Source organism: Hyaena hyaena, unplaced genomic scaffold, assembly GCF_003009895.1.
Source record: "Hyaena hyaena isolate Hyena2069 unplaced genomic scaffold, ASM300989v1 scaffold_34, whole genome shotgun sequence".
Classification (NCBI taxonomy): Eukaryota; Metazoa; Chordata; class Mammalia; order Carnivora; family Hyaenidae; genus Hyaena; species Hyaena hyaena.
The window spans coordinates 2,778,871-2,796,068 of record NW_024080665.1 but is presented as its reverse complement, the minus strand read 5'-3'; the positions used below and the strand labels follow the sequence as shown (position 1 = coordinate 2,796,068).

General features: G+C 35.8%; 1 protein-coding gene across 8 annotated transcripts in view; it reads right to left on the bottom strand.

Annotated features, from left to right (window-relative positions):
* Positions 1 to 17,198, bottom strand: part of EMSY (EMSY transcriptional repressor, BRCA2 interacting) — an 80,925-nt gene that overhangs the window by 16,182 nt on the left and 47,545 nt on the right. For all 8 annotated transcript variants that reach the window (XM_039228782.1, XM_039228789.1, XM_039228784.1 and 5 more), the window contains 4 exons: positions 16,442 to 16,612; positions 10,150 to 10,286; positions 7,591 to 7,764; positions 5,545 to 5,743 (listed from right to left, as the gene is read on the bottom strand). In XM_039228782.1, the coding sequence (XP_039084713.1) occupies positions 5,545 to 5,743; positions 7,591 to 7,764; positions 10,150 to 10,286; positions 16,442 to 16,612 (681 nt within the window). The remainder of the gene's footprint in view (positions 1 to 5,544; positions 5,744 to 7,590; positions 7,765 to 10,149; positions 10,287 to 16,441; positions 16,613 to 17,198) is intronic.

Below are 17,198 nucleotides of genomic sequence, written 5' to 3'. Positions count from 1 at the left end.
ATCATTTCTAAACTGGCAATGATAAAATAACCTATCTATCTGACAGGACTTCTGAGGATATAATGAAATAATATGTAAAAGAGCTTCATAAACTATGAAGGAAAATAGAAATGTTATTGTTGTTGTGTCCTAAAGTTTCTCGATTCTGAGACCTTTTGTTAGTTTCAAAATAAAGGCCTAATTCAAGGTTTATTATATTTATGCTATAAACATAGGCATGTAAATTCTAAATGTGCATCAAATCAAACAACAAACTGTTGAGTTTTCCATCTGCAGAATAATCAGGTTGGACTAGATTATTATTATGCTCCTCAACTCCTGTGTCCAGGATACCACACAGGACAAAAATTATGGAGGATATAAAGGCACAATCCCCACTCTCAAGTTTAGATTACAATGGAGGAGACCTAAAATAAACATACATATAGCTTTGTATTCGTTGGTAAAATCAAATGACTAGGGCAAACAAGACAAATCTATAGAAAGAGAAAGACTGCTTTGAAGTGGATTAGTCAGTGAAAGCATCACAGAAGAATGAAAAAAATTCATGTAGCCCCAAAAAACAAGAATAAATTCAATATAAGTTCAACCTTCTTTGAACCTTATATTTTTGGAAACCACAAAGTTGTCCAAACAGACTGGGACAGGCAAAATGACTCTTAGAAAGAAAAAAGCCTTCTTGAAGAAAACAAAATCCATATACAATAGAACTGGAATTTTTAGTTATCATTAACAAACCATATTCTTTGCCCCTCAAACACCGGGTAGAATATATGCCACACCAAGGATGTATGATTTCCAATAAGCCCTCTCTATATAAATTCTAGAAGACTGAAGGACACTATCCTACAATACCAAATGTCATGTGATGCATATAACAATTTTTCTGTCTTCTTTCTAAGTAGACAAATAGAACTTACACTTAAAAGAACTAATTTTATTAGGGAATCATTCTTTTCATGAAACCTATGTTCTCAAATTTAAGAAATTCTCATGGTGATTCCTTGGCTAGGTAAGAGAATCTACAGGCACAGAATGACTGCAACCCAATTCTGTAACATTCACTGAAAATCCAAAAGAATGCAAGGATTGCACCTGTAGAAAGATAACATAGAAACAGACTGAGAAAGGAAAACAAATTTCCACATGGGAGCACCTATCAGAGACATCAGCCCAAATAACATTATCCTGAGGGAGGGACTGGGGAAATGGTTCACTCTTTCTGCGCATACCCAGAGAGTAGCCGACCATCACACAGTATCACTGCGGCAACTCCAACAGCTGTGACAAAGAACGAGAGTGTGAACCATTCCTTGAGTGATTTTCCTCTCTACTTCTGGCTTATGCTTAGACTAGATAAATCTACTGCCTATTGAGTCTGATGCTGAGGTCAGAGTGCAATAACAGACACCAAGAGCCTGATCTCACAGTACCATTTGGTTATGAAGTGTGCATCCGTCTAGACTTCCCTATCTGTCTTGGGGATGGTGGCTTGCTAACCCTCCAATATTTTTCCCCGTGGGTCATTTAACAAATATTTTTTGGATATCTACTACCTGTTAGGTACCAGAAATACACACTGTACTGTTAACATGCAAAGATAGATCTGGCATCTCTATGGAAGAATGTTTCCTGTGACTTTACCATAAAAGGCCTATATCACACTTTCATAGAATAAGAGTAAGACCTCTTGGCTAGCAGGGATCTAAGAGTCTGTTTAATGCTATCACCAATCTAAAATCTTCACAATATCATCTATACTAAAATCTTCACAATACCTCCCCACCCCCCAGTCAAAGAACTGCCACACCAGAGAACTCACTACTTTCTAATATAGTTTCCTTCAATGTCTGCAGTTATGACAAATAGAAAAGTTTTTTATATGGAATGGAAACAGGTCTTCCTGAGACTTTTACCCAATGGTTCTAGTTTCCATCCACGTATCCACAAAGACCAATTCTTTTCACTCTTCCACATTACAGTTCTCAAGAAAACTGACAAGTCCCATGTCCCCAACCCAATCCTCATCTTCTCCATAATAAATGTCCTGTTTCCACTGACCACTCCTCATATAAAGTGATTCCCAGATGCCTTACACATCTAAATCATCCCTTCTAAACTAAACCTAAGATGTCTATGTCCCTTCTGTGATGTAATATGTACCTTCCCTCTGAAGCACTGTCATAAAACCCAAGGCCTTCACAGTTCTTAACTGCCTAGACAGCATCACTCAAAATGTTTCAGAGAACATTAGTTCCCCAAGCTGTTCTGCAAAAGGTTCTATGGTCAAAAAGTTGGGAAGCATTTTATATTATATACTCCACTCTTCATTTTTCACAATATATATCAGCACATAATAGCTCTGAAAAGTTCTACAGTAAGTATGTTTGCTTAAACCTGGATTTATTCCCCACCCTCACCATAACTTACTAAGATCATAAAGCTTCTGGAAAAATCATCCTAGAAACAAATTTGTGGCCTCCTTAAAGCGATGTCTTTTATATAGAATATAGGATGCATTTCTGTATTTACCTCATACCTTGTTCCACCTTAAATCCCTACCCTTGGTTTTCTTTCCTTGCTGTCTTCCATTTTACTTCATATAATCTTGTATTCTACCTAATCCACCTTAAAACCTTCTGGAAATAAACAAAATATAAATAAAGGAATCTTTGGGGCGCCTGGGTGGCTTAGTCGGTTGAGGGTCCGACTTTCGCTTAGGTCATGATCTCGCGGTTCATGGGTTCGAGCCCCGCGTCGGGCTCTGTGCTGACTGCCAGCTCAGAGCCTGGAGCCTATTTCAGAGTCTGTGTCTCCTTCTCTCTCTGACCCTCCCCTGCTCACGCTGTCTCTCTCTCTCTCTCTCTCCCCTAGAAATAAATAAAAATATTTAAAAAAAAAAAAAAAAAGAAGAAATCTTTAACATTTTTCTTTCTGTTTTTAAAATCTGGGGGGCGCCTGGCTGGCTCAGTGGGTACAGCATGTGTCTCTTGATCTTGGGGTCATAAGTTCAAGCCCCATGTTAGGTGTAGAGATTATTTTAAAATAAAATCATGGAGGACCTGGATGGCTCGATTGGTTGAGCATCCAACTTTGGCTCAGGTCATGATCTTGCAGTTCATGAGTTCAAGCCCCACGTGGGGCTCTCTACTCTCAGTGCAGAGCCCATTGTACATCCTCTGTCCTCTTTCTGCCCCTCCTCTGCTTGTGCCCTCTCTTGTCAAAAAGAAATCTTAAAAAAAAAAAAATCACAGGAGTTCTTTTTAACTCTTCTTACGTTATTGGAAGTCTGAAATTACATTAAAAGAAAGTTACCAAATTGGTGAGGGGCAAAAACTACAAAAGCAATATAAAGGAAAAATGAACTGCTATGTAGTGCTTACATTTCCACTAGGTTTGATCCTCATATAGTTTGAAAACCAGCATGTCTTACACTGACCAAAATCTTTATCCCTTTCTTTCACTTTAAATCACAGCATATACATTCCCAGCCCCTTGTCTTTGTGACAATGGACTAAGGATAGTGAGGGTGGGGGTGGGGGTGTGGAAGGGGAAGAATGGTAGATTTTAATAACTGGCTTTATAGTCAACTATATTAGATATACGTATTCTGAAGTGAAATTTTTTTGTATTACAGAATATTTTTAAAAGAAAAAATATGTGATGATACAGAACAAATAAATAAAAATACATGAAGCCATGTATAATAACATATCGAACAACCGAAAACCTTAGACTCAAATTACTTCCAAAAATAGCCAAACTTTAGTCCCATTCTTACAATGAAACCCGAAGACTGCCTAATGAAATGGCACGTTTGGGAAGTAATGATTGGTTCATAGCTCCCTTAGAAAAAGACTAGCAAAATCAAAGGATAACCCGAGATTATGGATATAAAAACATGTACTGTTTGTGTTTCCCTCTTAGCACCAACTCATAAGCTAAACATTTTACCTGCTCTCTATAAAAATATTTCTCAAGGGAAAAAAATGGCTAGTATTATTCAAGGAACCAGAGACTTGAAAATAATAGAGGAAAATGCAGCTGACATGTTGAAGTAAGAATAGAATCCATAAATATCAAATTATTAAGAAATAAAGATGAAATGAAATAGAGAATAAGCATCACTCCATGGTGACCAGTAAAAAGACTAACTTATAATCAGTATAGAATGATAAACTAAATTTCAATAAATTGATTCAGAAAATATTACTATCATTGATATGCTGAAGAAAACTATCCACTTTCTAAAATGAGTACCATATAGTTTGTTAAAATCAATGTTTTTATTTATCTTTAACTGATGACTTTTCAAACACCACTTCAAATGCTATCTGCTTTCTGAAGCTTTCTTATCCTCTCCTTACTGGAATGTGAATTTTTAGCCTTTAGCATTTTTGTTTATTATTAAACTTATTAAACTACTACTGAAGTTGTACGTGTGTTTTTTAATCCTCTAATCTAGATTTTAACAAGAACTATATTTAACTCAATGTTTATAGGGCCTAGCACAATGCTCAGTATGTTGTATAAACTACTAAGTAACTATCAAATTGAATTAATGGAATAATCAGCAATTTGAACCATGTAAGCAATCTGAATTTCCCACTAATCTGGGAAGAGTCCACTAAAGAATTAAAATAGAAGTGCATAATATGAAGTATCTGCAGTAGAAACATAAAGGTGCTCAGAAAGTATTCCCAAGAGAATAATGGGGAGGTGAGGAGAAGGAATGGAGTGAGGGAGGAATGACAAAGGGAAGATAAACAGCTTTGCTTATTAGATGCATCAGAGCATACAAGCCAGCATAGGCATAAATACACCCACCACCTGACAAAAAGGGCGGTTACGGTAACTGATAGACAGGAGTACCAGATTTGCAGGTCTCAAAGCTTATGATTAAGAATTTATTTCAAGAGACTTTCTAGATGAACAACATAATTAAAATAGCACTGAGGATAAAGAGCTTCCCTACTCTGGAGTCTGGCTTCATAGAAGCCTTCCTTATAATTAGGACAACCATACAGTATCATCTAAATTAGGATACCTTTGAGAGCGGAAAGGAATGCTATTAATAATTATGCTAGAACAGATATAAACTAGGACTTGCCCTATGCAAACTGCAATGTATGGTCCTCTATTTTCCCACTTATGGCCGATGTCTGGCCAGCTTGATTCTTTCTCAAGGTTCAAGAATAACCATTCAAAAGATACATTTACTTTCTTGCATACTTCTCCTTCTTACCCAGAAGACAATAAAAAGAACCACAGCACTATCCAGTTTGATAATACCTACCTGTCAAAATCATCATCCAAAGTTTACCAATTATTTGATGAACATATGCCATTCAGGAATATGTTTGGTAAGCCTTACCAAAAGCAAAACTTCAGCTCACTGATTACATATCAAACAAAAGAAAATAAAACCAAAAGAATCGACAAATCAAAGCACACGTTCGTTTGGAATCCCTATATGCAACTATTTTGGAACTAGGGTACTATGTCGGTAATAATTATGTAAGTCAGGAGTAAAATGGATCTTACCTTGGGAACTTTGGGAGGATTCTGTAGAAGAGGAACTACTATCTGTATAACTCTGTGGGTCTTCCTTTCCCTCTTGAATAGATGAATTACCAGCTTCTGCTACCCTAGATGCTTGCTGTAATGTTTCTGTGACCAGCTGCCTTGTTTGTTCACTAACAACTGTGGCTTGAAATGTCACTGGTTTGGGTTTAATAAGAACCTGGAAGAAAAGCAGAAATACACCCAGTTTCAATTTTAGAGCACTAATATTTTCCTGCCATGGCAAATAGCATTCTGTACATTTATTATGCTTTGAGCACAGCACTGTTCATCAAAGACTAATTCAATCTATGAATAAATTATAGTCAAGCCACATGTAACATTTTAAGTGGCACATGCCAGCATGCAACAGCCATAATTCTGACAAGAGACTATGTCTCTGTTTTTTCTTGTCCATAAAGACTTCAGAAGTCATTTTACAGTCTGTAGGCTATTCACTAGAATGACAGCTACATGGCATGGATTTCAGAATGCCTAGATTTCCAGTGCCGCAATAATAGTCCAGAATTTCCTCCCTTTGAATATTTATTTTTTTAATACTTTTTAATGCTTTTTTTTTTTTGAGGAGGGAGGGAGGGAGAGAGGGAAAGAGGAAGGGAGAGGGGGAGAGAGAGAGAGATAGAGAGAGAGGGAACAAGTAGGGCAGGGGAAGAGAGCAGAGGAGGACAGAGGATCCGAAGTGGGCTCTGTACTGGCAGCAGACAGCCTGATGTGGGGCTCGAACCCATGAACCATAAAACCGTGACCTGAGTGGAAGTCAGACACTTAACCGACTAAGCCACCTATGCATCCCTGAATATTTATTCACATAACAACAACAAAACCCTAATTCATTTAAACCACCATTCTTCAGGTTTCTTTTCATTAGCAACCAAATGAAATTCCTAATTGAGATACCTGTGCAAAGTAAACATGGTTGGGACATAAGTCATCTTGGAAGAAACACCAAGAGAAACACTGACTTAAGACAATTATCATTAGAAGCAATATGGAACATACAATAGATCAACTCCTGGCAAATGTCAAAACCATAGACACTAAAACAAGTAAAATGGGAGAAAAATTTCAAACTGAACCATTCTACTTCAAAATGTTAACTCACCACAATTATTTTTATTTCTCCATATGTAAGATTCTAAACCTCTTCAGACTCTTATTAAGTCACTCATTCAAGAATTTAAGAATGAAAACATGGATTATACTATGACTTAGATGATGGAGCAAATGAAAATTGTTATAGTTGAAACTTAAAGGCAATTTAGACTTATTTTTAATCACAAAACTTATTTGTTTAGATACCCAAACTATTTGACCAGCAGTGTGAGGGAACTGATTCTAAAAGCGAATTATTAAAGGTAAATTAATACCTTTTACAAAAATTCTAGGATACCATTTCTCAACCAAAGCTGATATTACTTTCTTTGATATTCTTACAAAAGCAGTTAAAGAACCACAAAATAAATAGTAGCCTAGCAATGTCAAGATTAAATCTTGAGCCTCAATTTTCTAGGCAAATTTCCAGAAAAATTCCCTTATCTTCTATTGCTTGAAAATGGAACAGTTCTCTAGCTTCTCCATTATTTAGGTTTCAAGTAAAACAAATTTTATAAGTATATAAAGTGCTTTCAAAGGCCATTATTAGCTTCTAAAAAATACTTTTCTTTGAGAGATTCCAAATAATTACCAGTCTCCCTCAAGCACCTACTTCTCAAATAACAATACCTTCTACAAATATAACAATGCCTTCAGCAAATTTTATTCCAAGGGAATGATTTTCTCCAATCTTTGCTTATGACATGGCACAAATATTTAGATACCACCCCCCCCCCCAAAAGAACTCAAGAGAGAAACGCACATTTTGAAAACAGACAATTATACACATTCGGTCATAACTTTTAACAGTCCGATTTTTTAAAGATTATTGTTTATTTCATCCAAATTTCAAACATGGAATTTTAGGAGTCTGAAATATACCAGAGCCAAGAAAATTCATATCTCACAGCATACCTGTGTTTTCCCTTGCTGCCCATAAACAATTTTTGTCGGGATGATTTTAGCCGCTGGTTGAACTGTGGAACCTATTCCTTTTGGTTGAGTTACAATCATTTTGGTGATGGGTCTTGTAGCAGTGATAATAGCTGGCTTTGCTCCTGTTGGTACCGTCTGAATAGTCTTTTCTCCCTAAATTAAAGTCAGTGAATATATGAGATTTCTATGTATTTAAATGATAAAAACTGACTTTTCACTGAAAAATCAGAGAGGTTTTGCCAGGATGATGGGAACAGGACTATAAATTAAACAGCAAAGTACAATGTTTCTAGGTGATCACAAATCCCAGGCTTAGTTGAGATGGTCCCAGAAATCCTCTGCCCAACTTCCTGTCTAAAGAAGGCATTAATTATTTCCTGGTAAGTGAATTTAAAAAATAATCTCACAGGGGAATACTTAATACACCATCTCATTCATAGAATACATACACTAAAATAGTCAAGAAATTATAAAAGAATAATTATAGAGATTATAGGTCCTACCACCCCAGAATTATCATTTTCTAATTTATCTGAAATAAACATTCACGTAACAAAAAATTACTGTGCATTATACCAGTAGCTAAATGTACACATATAAATAAACTAAGCTCCCCAAATAGGAAATTATAAGGATAAATAGCAGAATGTTTATGTGTAAAATCATGGGCAAGAGAGGAAATTAGCAGATATCAACAGTCTTTCTGAGGTTATATGGGAAAATACAAAAAAAAAAAACAAACTTAGGGCATTCCCCACATTGTCTTATTAGCATGTTACTAATATCACTTTAGTCTATTAACTAGATAGCTTAAGTCCATTAACTTTTCACCATTGTTTGTACTTTTGTCTGCTTTATTCTTAAGTTCCATCTTCTGGTCATTTATAGAGTCAATACTTGAGCTTCCTTAAATTCAAAGACAGTGATTTTACTAAATTATTAATATTTTAAAAGTTAAAATCCATAAAGCTGAAAGGAAAAATGTTCACCTTATTGGTTTTTAACTTTCAGTCATCATCATCTAAATGTGTGGCCATCCAACTTAGCCAGTAAAAACAAAGCACCCAGGTGAGCTGGCCAAAGGTAATAACTCCATGAATTTAGAGCTAAATATGATTATAAAAATCACAAGCTTAACTATCTGCTGAAATAGTCTAAGGAAAATAGGAAGTGTCTGTCAATCATATTATTCCTTATTTTAATACACACATACCCTTCACATTTGGGAGGAGCTTTAGTTCATTTGCCAAGAGCCACTAGTTTTCAAGTGGGCATGCCTATCCTTTAAATAGCTTGATGGGTTCTGTCCAAGTATAATGACCATTCAAAGCCTATCAAAACCAACTAGCAGGCTATTTTTTTAAAAAATCTCTTCTGATCTATGTGTATGGATGTGCCCAGGTGAGCAAGCTGTTAAGTATAGGTACATATACATACGTGCAGTCTTATGCTCTGATTTGCTTGTTTTACTATCATTTCCTGTGTCAAACCGTTGCTCTTAGATATATCTAGCAGCTAGGATTCATATACAACTCTTCAATGTATGTGATCATAGGACTTAGGGTACACGGCATCCCATCTTATATATCAGATTCTATGCAACTGCAAAACAAACTATAAAAGGGTTCTGAAAATCTGAATTCTAATCTAGGCTTTACTTTTGGTTTATCATGTGAACTCACACTAGGAACTATCTGTTTTCCCACATGATGGAAATATCTAATGCCAACATTATAAAGACTGTGATGCCCAGGAAGCTACCAGAGATCTACAATGAAGTACAGCGTTCTTTTTTCTATCAAAGTAGGGACATTACCAAGCCTAAATAGTTAAGTGCCATGAGTAATAACAGTAAGAGAAAAATGATTTATTGAGGACTTCCTATGTGCCAGGCACTGCCCTAAGCACTTTCAAAAACAGCTCCCAGTTAACTGAACTCACTGATAAAGATCATAATCCCCAATTTACAAATGAGGAAATTAAGGATGAGAGAAGGTGAATAAATTTGCCAAAGGTCAAACAACTACGATACTAAGAGACAAAGCCCAACTTTGTCTAACTCCAAACTTCTGCACAATTGCCTTCAGAACTATAAATGAATCTGTTTTTTGATTATTTTTTTACTAGCTCAAAGAGGTAAAATGAAAGTAAATCCTTCTCAATTAATTTGCTTAATCCTATATCTCCCTTGGCCCAGCCCAGGCCAAAACTAGGCTTCTGTCTACTGGACAGAGGCAAGAATAAAACTGTCCTCTAACAGAGGTCTCCCTGTAGTTAAGGCAGTGGAATCTTCCATTTGGACCAAGCGAAGCATCTAAATCATGATCATAAGCAACCTAGCTATGAGCAATGTGTTTTAGGAATTACTGTGAAAAATGGCATCGGTTGGTGGTACTTGAACAGTTATTACATCACAGTAGTGGTAAATCAAGCATACAGGCCATTGTGGGGTCCTAAAGTCCTTAGGCAAATATTTGTGTAGCTGGTCTTTAAAATCCTCAGTGGACTGCTGAGTCTGCAGTACACGCTCTTACTTACTCCAGCATTTAGCAATGTTGTGACCACGTTTTTGCCCGGGAGGCCTTGAATGGTCGTTCCTTTTCCTGTAGTCTTTTGCACAACAATCACATTGGGCTTGGAAGTCATTGGGATTGTAGTGATTTTGGTAGTCGTTCCTTAGAGAAGGGGGGAGAAAAGGAGGCCTGAGTTAAGGACTAGTGATATTTGATTATTTGTTTATGTTGTACACAATTAATACACGTAGTCAGTGTCACCCCGAGATGACATGAAGGCTGTCATGAGGATGAAAATGAAGGCTGAGAACAGTAAGCACAAGTTGTCCTAGAATGAGAGAGAGTTAAGAACTGACTGTTACTACAGTCATCTTTTTGGAATTTGAAAACCTACACACCAAAATCAGAATCTAAAAATATCACTATCATTTTCCCCATCAATATTCCTCCCCTAACTAGTTGACTGAAATAAAAATCTATATTCCTTGACAAATACTTCCCCAAACCCAGTATTATATCTATTTTTGACTGGTGTGATGGAAGAACTCTTCAAAAAAGAACATAAAAAAGAGGTCAATACTTATCAAAATTCACATAACATTAGACTTGAGAAAATGTATGAGAATAAGGCATTTATATTTGTGTGATCAAAAATGATAAACACTCAAAGACCAAGTCACAGATTAAACTTGTGCTCTTGTAATCTGCAGCACTCGGAAGAGTCTGAGGATGAAATTCCAATGTGTATGTTTATATAAAAAAAATTTCTATTTTCAACCATTAAGATCTATTTCATAGATCTAATCTACTGATCCAAACATATTATCATGCCCTCTTTCCACATCCTTCCACAATGTGCTTCTCTTATACATATCAGATCTGTTCCCTATATTCTTCTGATTGGCACGGCTGGAAATCCTGGTACAAATCTTGCCTTGTCTTCCCTGTATCACCAAACAGAACAAAAGCCCCTTGTGCTCCACACCCTTTTTGTATCACTAATTCCTCAGTGCTTAGCACATACTGTATGGCAATCACTCAGGAATAGTTGTTCAGTGAGTACGTGAAAGAACTCATTCTATCACCAACCTATATCTTCTTTCAAAATGTTATTGATGTTGACTCAATAGACCCTCATCTCTTTTAGTTTCCTGTATTTTCTCCCTATGTGCAAGTTTCACTATCATATAAATAGCTCTGAAGCTCCCATTATATCAAACATCCAAAAAAAAATTTTTTTTTTTTTTTTTAAATTATGTCAAGAACCCAGAGCCTGTGAAATTGGTCAAAAACCTTCTTGGGGCAACTGGCTGGCTCAGTTTGTAGAGCATGTGACTCTTGTTGATTTCGGGGTTGTGAATTCAAGCCCCACACTGCGTGCAGAGATTATTTTAAAAAGCAAAGAACAAACAGCCTTCCTAATCCCTATTTTATCTAGTTCCAACTTTCCCTCTTAGGTTTCAAAATCCTCTATGACCTGACCCTTAATCTACCAATTTGATTTTATTTGTTCCTGCTCTTACCCTACAACACGTGCCACTCACTAGTCTAACAAGTAACTTCTTCACTATGGCTTCCTATGACTTGTCATACAGCACTCAAATTCCTCTTAGGTTTTCAGGTTCTGTCAGACTTAAATTTGCAGAATTATCCACTATATACCTCTCCTGCAGTGTGTTGGTCTCCACATTGGTCTTTGAGCATAGGAGTCACAATGAGTCTGTGTCTGTGATTTGCTCTGCCCATGAAAACAGGCAAGTCACATTGTTATTCTATATACTTGCATATCATTTATCAAATGACTAAGCACAGAACACGTACTTATTAAATACATGACTGATTAATATGTTCCCAGGAAGAAAAGTTAAACAAAATTTTATTCTTTTCTACTGGGAAAACTTACCATTCCTTACTAGAATTTTAGTAATGAGACTGCACTAAGAATAAGAATATTCTAGTCAGGGGCGCCTGGGTGGCTCAGTCGGTAAAGCGTCCGACTTCGGCCCAGGTCATGATCTCATGGTTCGTGGGTTCGAGCCCCACGTCAGGCTCTGTGCTGACAGCTAGCTCAGAGCCTGGAGACTGTTTCAGATTCTGTGTCTCCCTCTCTCTCTGACCCTCCCCTGTTCATGCTATCTCTCTCTCTCTCTCAGAAATAAAACAAACATTAAAAAAAGAAAAAAAGAATATTCTAGTCAATTTCTGGCAATTTTATTACTTCATATATCATTGTAATATATTTGCCATCATGTAATGTCTCATCAGTCAAAGGTAATACAGTCAGGTTACATAAAAACTAGCCTTGCAAATGTTTTTCCCCTTATCTGCAGTTTCTGAACAGTAAGCTGTTAAGAGCCACAAAAACCACACTGCCCACTATTCACACATATATCAACTTCAACTCTTAACCAACTCCCATATTCCATGTATGGGGCATACATGATTGATTGTGATGACTCCTTCAATAATACAGCCTCACTAAATATTTGGTTAAGAAAAGAAAGGGTTTTTAGGAAGTAAGCATTAAAAACTATCTCAAGGAAATGTTAGTTAAGCTTTAACCAAAGTACAAGGACCACTTTTTTTGGCAAAACTTGCTTAACAAGTGAATTACATTTGTATCTAAGTCACCATCTAATTCTTTCCATCGCAGGGATCTGTCAATTTATGAGACGGTTGCAAACCAAGTTCAGCAACTTAACAAAATGAGGGGAAAGGATGTTAGAAAACAGAAGAAAAAGGCATAACATGAGGAAAAGCAAATACAGTGTCATTTTAAAATGGAATAGTTTATAACTACAATTATTAAGTTATAAAAATCTAAAGTTCCAGTGAACATATTTCCATATTTCAGTTGATAACTATGTTATAATTATTAATTTTTTAAAAAAGGCCTTTCTCGGGGTGCCTGGGTGGCTCAGTCGGTTAAGCGTCCGACTTTCGCTTAGGTCATGATCTCGCGGTTCGTGGGTTCAAGCCTCGTGTCTGGCTCTGTGCTGACTGCCAGCTCAGAGCCTGGAGCCTGTTTCAGTCTGGGACTCCCTCTCTCTCTGACCCTCCCCTGCTCACGCTGTCTCTCTCTCTCTCTCTCCTAGAAATAAATAAAAATATATAAAATAAATAAATAAATAAAAAAGGCCTTTCTCTACACTTTCACAGTAGTCTATGGTTCTCACATTGCAACAGAATGTATAAAAATTCATTTGTTTAGCATTTCTTAGAGCAGAGAATGCATCTCATGTTCATCCCTATGTAGCACAGCACCCAGCCCAGAATTTGGCTCACAGACTATCAGAGAACCCATGGTATATACAGTCTTCACTTATAAAGACTTAAGATACAATGGGTGCAAATTACTATTAAGTCACATTTGGATCATGGACTATGATATTGGATATATTCCAGAGATTTCTATTTAAAAATAAGATTCCTGTAAAAGTGTGAGCAGTATGGTAGGATGGCTTCGAGAAACCAATTTAATAGCCCAGATTTTACTATTCAGAAAAGTTTTTACAACATCCTGACAATTTGATCTCTTGGGTGATTGGTTTATGTTGCTTTGCTCAAAGAATGAGCAAATGAATGAACAAATGAAAAAGATATATAAACATTAGCTCCTTCCCTGAACATTGTTACTAAGGATCAAGAGAATAAAAGTCAAGTGTTGCCATTGCCTCAGCTTTTCATAATGTCCTTAGAGTTGAGATCATGAGTTCATCTCCAAAGGATCCAATCTTCTACATAAAATAGGCATGATTCCTTCACCAACCCTCAACAAAGCTCACAAAAAACCTTACGGATCTGAAAGGCCGCTCTATATTTACACATAAGTAACTGACACAAAGAAGTTAAATAACTGAAAAAAAAAGTCATACCTTCCATTTGATTGCTTATTCTGATGAAAAGAAAAACTTGACCTTTCTAGAAAGCACTGTGGAAAGCACTGTGACTTTGCTTTCTAGAGGAAAGGAAGTAAGGACTTCACATAATAATTTATGTATGATGATGCTCATCACAGGACTATTTATAATGAAAAAAAATTGGAAGCAACCTAAAACATTCAACAAGGAGAAAATGGCTAAATATGGTGCATCATATAAGGAAACATGGTATAGCCATGAAGCAGAGGCAGAGGAAGTATCAAGATACACTTAAAAGAATAGGAAAATAATGCTATTCCATGAAAAAAGGGTAAAAGCTGATTATATTAGATCGCAATATAATTTTAAAAACATATATACAATATATATACACACACATTTATAACCAAAATGAATAGAAAAAGGAATGAACAGAAATACATACACTTAAATTTTTACATATTTCTCTGGATGGTAAAAATTGTAGGTTTTTAATTTTCTTTGTACCTTTCTGTATTTTCCAAATTACCCACAATGAGAGGAAAGTATCATCTTTCTTTTTAAAGTCTTCTATTATTACAGCTACATGTCTGGGTATATTTTAAGAAAGCCATTTCATTTTTGCTCAGGGGGTAGGGAGGTGGGGTAGGCATAGATTCTAGAACCCAGCATTTAATTATGGATTTCCCAAATTCATCCAACTAGGCTTACCAGCTTACTGAGAATAACAGAGAAGCAGGGAATGAAAACTACTATAAACTAACCTATAATCCCACAATCATGGAATAACAAAAATATTATAAAATAAGAGAACTGTCTTTATAAAGAATATTGACATGTAACATAAGGATCAGTTTACAGCAGTCAGAAATGAGAAATTCCTCAAAATGAAAGTGTCAACCGTGAAGCAGAGATAGACACAAAACAAGCCTTATGCAATGAACAGCACTGTTGGAACTGTGTGCCAAGTATATCCTATAACGGTAGAAAAGTTTAAGAACTCTTCTCATGTTTACCCAGTATACTAGAAATAGCAACTAACCATGAGTTGCTTAATATTTACATACAAAGGTGGATAAAATATACACATGTATAGGGTATACATCTCACTAACTCTCTAGGAAAATGTGCCTACTTGTAGTGCTCTAACCTGGTACAAAGCAGCTAAATCATAAAGAAGGTCTGAAAACAGCAGCCTAATGATATCTTGACATTCCTTCAAGCTGCAAAGTTATTATGAATTCACATACGAGTAAAGAAAAACCACTATGGCCATAAAAAGCTACATACCAAGAATGAACACTCTTTGAAAAATGTTTCAGAGAATGTGCTGTATCCCCCTTAAGATATTGTCAGATAATAAATCATAATTTGAGTTTTCACGGTGTTATTTAAAAATCCCCTTAAAGCCAGAGTATGATTCTTTCCCTACTGGTTTCACCCTCCTCAGTTTGGCAAACGTTGGATTTTCTCACTTACACTAAAAAATAGAGCCAAAATTAGCAGCTTTAAGTATAGTGCATTATGCCAATACCATGCCCTGCTTTGTTTTGTTCTTATTTGGGTTTTTTTTTTTTTTTTCACTCTCTGAATTATCAGCAACATCATATACTGCCAGGAACATCAATCTCTTCACTTTAAAATGTTAGAACAACTCACCTGGGGCATACAAAATATCGCTAGTCTACAAAAATGGCAGACAATAAAGTCCACAGGACTTACTTGATGAGAGATTATTTACATCATTTTAATTAAAAAATAATAATGAAAACAGATGCTGTGTTAACATTCTACTTCAGAGTCTACAACCCAAATACTCCAGGAATTAATGAGCTGATAAAAACCAGGTAAGGTTCCAAAATACCATTAAATATTAGCTTTCACTATCTGAGTAAAATGTTTTTAAAAAGTAAACAATCAATATAATGGTGAAAAGAAAATAAAAGTATTCAAATATTTTTATTTTTAATAAGCTAAAGTGACATTAGTAATTGAAACGATGAGATATAGTTCCCTCAAACATAGATGAATAAATCCTAGTTCTTTCTTCCACCATGTAGTTTATATGGTCTTGGAGAGGTCAATTTCATCTCTCTAAACTTAAATCTATCTGTATCCGTAAATTGTAGGTGATACCAACTATTCAGATTTATCAGTCTGGAAAGGACTGACAAATGGGAGACTACTCTGTAAATGAAAAATCACTATGCAAATGCAAACAGTATTTCCAGTCTGATTAAAAACAAGTATTTCTATTTTAAAACTATCAAAAGCTTAATGTGTGAAGATTTAATATTAGAAATAAAAAACTATACTTAATCACTAAACATCAAGACTAAAAACAAAGCTCCAGATTTCTAAGCAGAAAAATAAGATCAAACAGAATCCTTCAACAGTGAAATACAGTTTCTCCTCTTACTGTTACCTATACCTTCAACATATTTCAGATATACCTACCAGAAACTATATTACTGCTAATTATCTTGCCCCCCAAGGTAGCTAATGATTTGGGCACTACTGTAATGATGCTACCACTGGTAGTTTTCACATAGGTTGCAGCTCCTGGGGTTGCAGCCATCCGACCTATGGATGGGCTCACTGTTGGCCGGGTATAGGTTGCCTGTGTGCCTATAAAAAGGGAAAAGCCAAAAGAAAAACTTGTCATTACTTATAGAAGAATGACAATTTATACAGTTTAACTATAATTCAGTGTAATCTACATCGCTTTAACTTGAAAATGGAATTTCAAGGTGTCAAGGCATTAAGTAACAATTTATAGCCAATTTTCAATGCACATAGCAGGAACTACAGCCAAGTCAATTTGAATTAACTTTACACATAAAATTTTGTGATGTGTTGCATCAAATTACTAACCCCAAGAAAAAATATAATTAACTCTGTTCCTTTCTTCTACTACCCTTCTTCCACTAGTTTTATGCCAAAAGAAACTTAAATTTAATCATCTTTCCTGCCAGAGCGTTTTAGGTATTTCTGTTATAGATTTTAAGGTCTCTGCATCTGTTTTATACGGTCTCGGTGCCAAACCCAATGTCAGCACTCAGCAAATAAGGCAGTATTGTTTGCTTAAAATTTCATAAATTTTTACTATTTTGTACTCTGCCTCTCTCTAAATATATTTCCATCTTTTAAAGAGTCATTCCATCATTTTACTAGAGAGTAAAGTTCAAGCTGCCAAGAGTTGCCAGGAATATTT